We start from the raw sequence: 8950 nt of genomic DNA on the forward strand, positions 1-8950 counted from the left end.
TGTCAGGATTCTGTCACTTTGGTCTTGTTAATTCTTATTTTGGTGTATCAGTCCAGACACTAGTCCTGTCATCTGTTGTATGTTGTGCTCGGCTCGAGTTTTCTCAGGTCGAACACTCATTTTCTGTCATTGTGTGTCTTTTTGTATGAGCGCTATTTCAAGCACGCTTGGGCCATGCACGTGTTGTGCTCACCTGTCTATTTTCTAGTCCCACCCTCTTTGTTTACGCATTATTAGTTTATCCTGTTCACCTGTTTGTGCGTTAATTATTTCTGCTTATATTCTCCTCATGTCTGCTGTCCTGTGCCAGTTCGTTGTCGCATCTTGCCTTGTCCTGTCTTCCAGCCCTGATCCCTGACAGCCTGCCCAGTCTAGTTTGTTTTGTTTGTTTATTTGTTTTGTTAATTTTCCTTTTATTTTATTTTATTATAAATAAATATAAATTTTTACTGTTAAATTTCTTTGCTCTGTTAAATATAATTTGTGAAATATTTTAAAAAGAGAAAACAATTCAAAGGGGGGCTAATAATTCTGACTTCAACTGTAACTGCAGGTTAACTATATTTATATACAATAACTGTTACTAGTTAATGAGTTAAAGTTACTAGTTACTATTAAAGTTATGGTAACTAATAACCTTAACTTTTCAGAATTTGATTGTAATGCAATAATCCTGCTTTGAAACAATTATTATTGTGAAAAGCGCTATACAAATAAACTTGACCTGAATTGAGCATGTTTTTTATTTTTGCTCTGCTTCAGGATTTTCTGTCAGACATGGCGATGTGTGAGGTGGATCGCTTCATCGACCGCGAGCACCTGATCTTCAGAGAAAACACCCTGGCCACCAAAGCCATAGAAGAGTACCTCAAACTCATCGGACACAAGTACCTCAAAGATGTTTTAGGTGGGCCCATTATAATTTCAAGAGCTGCAGTGACTGTTCTTGCTGTTTGCTGATGCTCTGGTTTTTCCTCCAGGTGATTTTATCCGAGCGCTGTATGAATCAGAGGAGAACTGTGAAGTGGACCCGATGCGAACTCCCCCTTCAATACTGCCCGAACATCAAGCCAACCTCCGGATGTGCTGTGAGCTCGCCCTCTGCAAAATCATCAACTCATATTGGTCAGTTTTATTGATTTTGAATCAACACATTCGTTTAAAAATGATTGAGTTGTGCAAAATAATCCTGAAAAAAGCTGCAGGATGCATTGAAGCAGGCTGATATATCAAAGTAGGGCACTTTTGTTTTGCACAGTTATTTATAAATAACGTTTATATATGATTGGTGTCATTAAGTGCGCCACACAACAGGGCTATATAATGGTGTTTAAAAATTGATTTATTTTTACGTTTTTGTCTTACATTTTACTGCTAATTGTATTATTCTATTACTTTTTAAATCAGTTTAAAAGGCTCTTTTGATGATAGTCATAAGTTTTTTTTATCTGATATTAAGTGCAGATGAAAATAATATAATGAGACTCATTATTGATTCATTTATTTGTTTATTTTAAATAATTTACTTATTTATTTATTTAATTATTTGATATGGGTTTTGCCTATTAATAGTTTTTGCTTTGTGATTTAATTTAAATATATACAGGAGTTACAATACAATACAATACAATAAAACCTGGTTTTAGAACCCAATAATTCATTAGTATGGTGTAGGTCCTTCTTTTGTGGCCAATACAGCATCATGTCATCTTGGGAATGACATATACAAGTCCTTACAGTGATCAGAGGGATTTTGAGCTATTCTTCTTGCAGAATAGTGGCCGGGACACTGCATGATGCTGGTGGAGAAAAACATTTCCTGACTCGCTCCTCCAAAATACCCTAAAGTAGCTCAATAATATTTAGATCTGGTGACTGTGCTGGCCATGGGAGATGTTCAACTTCTATAAACTGTAAATAGTCACATTAATCTTTCACCGGGAGATTGAAACACTTCTGTGCATATAACCCATTCATAACAACACAATCTACATCAGCTCTGTGTGACTGAAATAGTTTTAAAACAGAACATAACCTGTCTAATAGAAATACTTCAGCCATGGCGTCGTTCTTCCTCCAGCATGCAAAAGTAGCTCCAATATTGATTCAGGGTTTTAAAGTTTTGTCTGATGCTCTCAATCTTCATGAGTGTGAATGGTAATGTTTAATTTGATGTGTTTTCAGTGCGTTCCCGCGAGAGCTGAAGGAAGTGTTTGCATCATGGCGTGTCCGCTGTGCTGAGAGAGGAAGAGAAGACATTGCAGATCGACTGATCAGCGGCTCCCTCTTCCTGCGCTTCCTCTGTCCAGCCATCATGTCTCCATCTCTGTTCAACCTCACGCAGGAATATCCCGATGAGCAGACCTCACGAACACTCACACTCATCGCCAAAGTGGTCCAGAACCTCGCAAACTTCTCCAAGTCAGTACACACACCTTCAAAATCTCAGAAACACTCAACTTTTTTTTGGAAATAAGCTCATTTTACAAATCAACTAGAGTTAAACAGTTGAGATTGACCAATTTTGAATTAATTTAGCTGAACTTTTAGCTTATCTTAGCATAAATTATTGAATTTGGATAAAACTGTTTGCTTCATACTCAAAAATGACCAGAGTTTAGATTATTTTTACAGTTTAAAGCTTGAACCTTGTTTCAAGATTTACCAAAAAGGAAAAGTTGCTATTTTCTAGGTCAACATGGCTAGGAACTGTTCTCTCATTTTTGCGTATTTAGCTGTATCTGCCTAGAAAATATCAACTTTTAATTTTTCGTAGTCATACATACAGTAACTACAGAAGAGTCAAACTTTAAAAAGGAAAATTATCAAAAAAACAATCATTTTTGTGCAAGATGCTAATGGCCTAATCTGATTTAATGATTTATGCTAAGCTAAGATAAACATGCTGCTACATACCTGGGGCCTCATGTATCAATTTTACGTACATACAAAAACTTTGCGTACGCCAGGCTTCACACTCACATTTGGATTTACTAACGATGAAATGATTGTGGGAATGTGCGTTGGTCCATGCCAACTTCATGTCTGGCGTACGTGCATTTCTTGTGTGTGTTTCTTTTATATTCATTGGCGACTCCTAGAGGCAATTGTGTTAAATTGCACACAACAAAGTGTCTGAGCTGTGCAATGGCAGCTGTATGGAACGGGTTCATCCGCATGTCTAGTAGGTATATAAGGTTTCCATACTATGCAGTTGACCAGCCAAACATTAAAGCACAATTTACAGTGATCGCTGGTTTTCCCAATGTAATCGGAGCGATCGACTGATCGATCTGAAGAAAAATTTGCATACATGAATGGGAAACTTTTACATTCAATAAATGTGCAAATAATATGTGATGCTCAAATGCGCTTAACATAATACACGCATTTATTAACGATTCCTACTTGTCTTCCTCGTGATGAAGAGTTGTCTGAGATGTAATGGGGAAAAAAGAATATATTCATCAGACCTGGATTCGAACCAGGTTTATGATCGCTAGTGTCAAAACATGTTGCCATGCGCTTTATGAGCTGCCCCACTCACACTGCTGTTTACTGCTGTTTTTAGTTCTGTTGTCTCTGTCGATCAAACGGTGATGGGCATTCAACTAGCTTATTCCATCGAGGTGTGCTATTTGCACTTAACCTAAATAGACACTACAAAATTTTACACCTTTACATCAGACTATTTCTTTTTTAATTCACTCACAGTGTGCTGTTCAGACCCCACTGTGTTAACCACGTCAGTTAAACTCTCCCCACTCTATTTTTTTCTTTTGTTATTAATTCTGGAAGATAAACTTGCAAAAACCACCCTTTTTCTCCTATCTACCTAAATATAGAAGCATCTCTAATTCACATTCTGTTCAGAGTTTCTCTTCTTGCTTGCTTTCGCCATTGCTTTTTCATTTGATTTTGCCAAAGTAGAGTCATTACCATATTTATTAGGGGGAAGAGGCAGGGAGGGGTTTTGCACTCGTGCACATGCGCTCAGTTTCACGTTAAGTCGAATGTACAAAGAGAATATGCGTGGGATTCCGCGTACGGACTGTTTCATACATCTGAATTTTTTACTGCGTACGCACATTTACAGCTTTGTGCGTACGTAGTGTTTTAGTATGATTTCAAATCAAATCTTACATGACATACATAAGGCCCCTGGACATTGGCTGAATGGATTAAAAAATGGTAAAACTCAACTGTTTAAACATAGGAGACTTGTAAAAAAAAAAAAAAAAGTGGAGTGTAACTTCATTGTCATGTTTTGATTTCTGCTTTTAGCTGCCTTTATTTCAATTTTTCCTAAATCATGATAATTGTGATTTAGAGGTATTTACTCAACCTCAAGAGTGCTTTTAAACCTTTATAGCATTTGTTCTTTCAATTTGAGTTTCTTTCTTCTGTTGGACACGTGGTACGATACAGCGCATCCAGAAAGTATTCGTAGCGCTTGACTTTATCCACATTGTTTTATGTTACAGCCTTATTCCACAATGGATTAAATTCATTAATTTCCTCAAAATTCTACACACAATACCCCGTAATGACAATGTGAAAAATTGTTGCAAATTTATTTGGCAAAAAGGTAAAAAGTGAAGCACTATGAATACTTCCCGTATGCGAGTCTGGCAACGGAGTTGAGGATCCAAATGCAGAGTCTTTATTTTACGAGAATCGTCAGGGAGGTAAAGGTCACAACAGGAACAGACAGAAGCATGCAGGTAATCCAGAAGAGTAGTCAGGGTCACAGACGAATAGATTGGTACAGGTGGCAAACAGCATGAAACAATAAACCAGGCAAGGGTGAGGAAACACGGTGACACAATTGAACGCTTCAGGAAATAAACAAGACAAGAATGAGATACATATATAGTCTTGGTAAGCAGTCTATTATGAGCTTCCAGCTGTGTGTGAGTAATCAGGGGGAATCAGGAACTGATGTGTGTAAGGTGCATAATGGTATTTGTAGTCCAGTTCAGAGACAGATGTGTGGTTTTCCAGCGAACTGCAAAGATTAGATCACTGTTGATCGTCTTCCATAGTATATATTTGTTTTATTATTATGGAAGTAAATGGCTGTCAGTTTCCAGCATTCTTCATATTACCTTCTTTTGTGTTCAATAGAAGAAAGAAATCCAAACAGGTTTAGAGCAAGTGGAGGAAGAGTATAAGTCTCTTTAAATGGTATTTATCTAGAACAACATATGGTACACTTACAAACCCAGGGCTTTCTTCTTAAATTCAGCAGATGTGTCTTTGCTGGTGGAGACCTCTTTAACACTTACATTTTATTGGTTTATTCATGACTTTTGGGCCATCATTCCAGATCTTTCCCTTTTAAGCTTTAAGAAACTGTTCAGCAGCCAACATTATGATCGTTCAATATCTTTGTGGTAACATTCTCCACTCTGTCCTCTTGTCCTGCAGGTTTGGCAGTAAGGAGGAGTACATGTGCTTCATGAATGAGTTTCTGGAGATGGAGTGGGGCTCCATGCAGCAGTTTCTCTATGAGATCTCCAATCTGGACAGTGTGAGCAATGCTGGGGCCTTCGAGGGCTACATTGACCTAGGCCGCGAGCTCTCCATCCTGCACAGTCTGCTCTGGGAGGTTATGGCTCAGCTGAGCAAGGTACGTGAGGATTTATTAGCCACAACATGGCTTATCAATGTGGGCAAATCATTTTAGAGTTACATCATTTTTGTGTTGTGCACATTTGGTATTATTTGATATTTAATTGTGCTGTCTCAGTTTTATTATTATATGCATATTCAAATTGCCTTTTTGCCTTTTTGCTTTTGTTATTATTAATTAATAATTTTTTGTATTTTTATTGTACTTTATTTAATTAAATTTATAGTATTTTATTTTATAGTTTTTTATTAAATTTTTTGTTTTATTATATTGTCTTTTATTGAATTACATTTTTTTATTTATGTTATTTTTTAACAAATACATTTTATTTTATTTTATTGTGTTTTATTTCATAAACTTTTATTTATTTTGTTTTATTGTTTTTAATTTATAAAATGTTATTCTAATGCATTTTATTTAAGTGTTTTATTTTATTATTTAGTTTTTTATTTAATAAAATTTTATTTGTTATTTTGTTTTATAGTTTTTTTATTTTTAAACGTATATTTTAATTTAATATAATTAAATTTTTTTGCATTTTATTTTATTTCTTTTTTTGTTTTATTATATTGTCTTTCATTTAATAAAATGTTATTTATGTTATTTTATTGTTATTTTAATTTATACAATTTTGTTTAATTCATTTTATTTTATTGTTTTATATTATTATATTGTCTTTTAATAAAATAAATTATAGTTATGTTATTTTATTGTATGCTTTTAATGAATAGATTTTATTTTAATGCATTTTATTTTATTTAATTTTATTGACTTATATTTAATTGCATTTTATTTGTTTATGTTATTTTTATATTTTTTAAATAAATTAATTTTATTTGAATGCATTTTATTTTATTATTTTATGTTTTTTATTATATATATTTTTTTATTTAATTGCATATAATTTATTTATATTAATTTAAAAAATAATAAATTTAAGTTTACAAATATTGTTTTATTTTATTATATTGTCTCTTATTTAATAACATTTTATTTGCCGTTTTATTTATAGTCATTTTTATTAATGCATTTTATTTTATTGTTTTATTTTATTATCTTTTAATTAATTACATTTTTATGTATGTTATTTTATTTAATATTTTTTTAATCAATACATTTTATTTTAATGTATTTTATTTTATTGCTTTATTTAATTATATTGTCCTTTTTAATTGCACTTTTTGTTATTTTATATTATTTTTATTTTTAAAATGAAAAAAATATATATTTTAATGTATTTTATTTTAATTTAATTTTATTGTCTTTTGTTTAATTGCATTTTATTTATTTTATTTTATAAAAGAAATATATATTTTATTTTAAATGTATTGTTTTACTTTATTATATTGCCTTTTAATTAATTACATTTTATTGATTTTTTTTAATTATATATTTTTAAATGAATACATTTTATTTTAACGTATTTCAGTTTTTTATTGTTTTATTTTATTATATTGTATTTATTGAATTACATTTTAATTATATTTTTACAGGTTTTTTATTTATTACTTCTTATTTAATGCATTTTATTTTATAATTTTATTTTATTACATTGTCTTTTATTTAATTAAATTGCATTTGTTTTTTATTCTATTGTTAATTTTATTTTAATAGATTTTATTAGTTAATTTATTTTATTGTTTTTTTCTGATCTATAAAATCCTATTTTAATAAATTTAATTATATTTTTTTGTGGCTTGCCTTATTTTATTTTTGCATTTAATTTTTTCTTTGTATTTTATCTTTTTGTGGCTTTTGCCTTATTTTATTTTTGTATTTAATTTTATTGTGTGTTATTTAATTTAATATTTTTTATGTTTTTTTATTTTATTGTCTATTTTATTTTGTTTTGTTTTATTTTATTTTTTATCTCAAATGTTCCACTTTTTACATTTAGATTACCATCATTATTTTATTGTAGTTTTAATTTTTTTTACTGACTTGTAAAATGCAATTACAAAAATTTTATTCAATATATAACACATAATGTCATAAAAAATAATGATTTATAAACTGTATAATTTTAATTCATCTTTTGCTTTACAACAGTCTAATGTAACCATTTAACCAGACATATTTGAAAGATGAAAAACCTTTAAAGACAGATAATGCACTGTATTGACATGCAAATGTAGTATTCACATAAGAACCCCTGATGTATATGTGATGACAGTGATTGTTTTCTTACATTTGACCTCAGTCATCAATTAGGTCTTGGTTTATTGTGTCAAAGGATGCCATCATCAAACTTGGACCATTGCCCCGCCTCCTCAATGACATCAGCATGGCCCTCCGCAACCCTCACCTGCAGAGGCAGCCCAGTCATCAGACAGACAGACAGCCTGCAGAGAGACAGACAGACCGACTGCTGTCCCGACCCAGCTTCAACAGGGGCGTCTCGTCTGAGTTCCAGAATCTCATGATGAGAGACCTTAACAGGTAACAAAACTCCACACACACTTAATACACAAATACACGTCATTAAACATGTACAGTACACATATAGACATCGCATATATGCTATATAACTGCAGGTTAATTATGTTTATATTTAAGAACTTTAACTGGTAAAAGCCATTAGTTACTAGTTAATTAGTTAAAAGGTATTAGTAACTAATAATGTAATGATAACTAATAACCTAAACTTTTCCGAATTTAATTGTAATGCAATAATCTGCACCTGCTTTGAAACAGTAATTATTGTAATTATAGTAATAATTGAATTGAATTAAACTTCAGCTGTGTGTGTGTGTGTGTGTGTGTGTGTGTGTGTGTGTGTGTGTGTGTGTGTGTGTGTGTGTGTGTGTGTGTGTGTGTGTGTGTGTGTGTGTGTGTGTGTGCGTGTGTGTGTGTGTGTTTGTGTGTGTGTGTGTGTGTTTTATTTGTGTCGCATCTGCACCTCCAAAAATCTGTAGAACTTGAAAAACCTGCACAGTTGTATTTTTTATGCATCAGAGTAGGTGCTTTGCAACCTGGAATGGATGTGCAATGTGTGCTAACAATAAAAATTCATGTTTTTTTGTAATGTAATAATTTGGGAATACTATTTTTCAAATTTATTATGGTTTTAGTGCAGCAACTAACATTCAACCTAAATATTTAAGTCAGAAAACAATGCTGACTATCAATAGTATCAGAACCGCTTGCATTATTTAAACATTCATACATTTTTTCCTCCGGTTGCTTCAATTTCCCCCATACTGCAGAGACATGCACTATAGGTCAATTGAATAGCTAAATTGGCCATAGTGTATGTGTGTAAATGGGAGATTGTATGGGTGTTTCCCAGTACTGGGTTGCAGCTGGAAGGGCATC

General features: G+C 32.1%; 1 protein-coding gene across 50 annotated transcripts in view; it reads left to right on the forward strand.

The window, feature by feature from the left end:
- syngap1b (synaptic Ras GTPase activating protein 1b) overlaps positions 1 to 8950 on the forward strand; it is a 242814-nt gene that overhangs the window by 180327 nt on the left and 53537 nt on the right. For 30 of the 50 annotated variants that reach the window (XM_073924455.1, XM_073924465.1, XM_073924466.1 and 27 more), the window contains 5 exons: positions 763 to 907; positions 981 to 1125; positions 2185 to 2421; positions 5431 to 5632; positions 7869 to 8074. In XM_073924455.1, the coding sequence (XP_073780556.1) occupies positions 763 to 907; positions 981 to 1125; positions 2185 to 2421; positions 5431 to 5632; positions 7869 to 8074 (935 nt within the window). Of the gene's footprint in view, positions 1 to 762; positions 908 to 980; positions 1126 to 2184; positions 2422 to 5430; positions 5633 to 7835; positions 8075 to 8950 lie in introns of all 50 variants that reach the window. The other 20 variants (XR_012391298.1, NM_001326467.1, XM_068213845.2 and 17 more) reach the window with 1 other exon arrangement.

The sequence above is a fragment of the Danio rerio genome, chromosome 16, assembly GCF_049306965.1.
Source record: "Danio rerio strain Tuebingen ecotype United States chromosome 16, GRCz12tu, whole genome shotgun sequence".
NCBI lineage: Eukaryota > Metazoa > Chordata > Actinopteri > Cypriniformes > Danionidae > Danio > Danio rerio.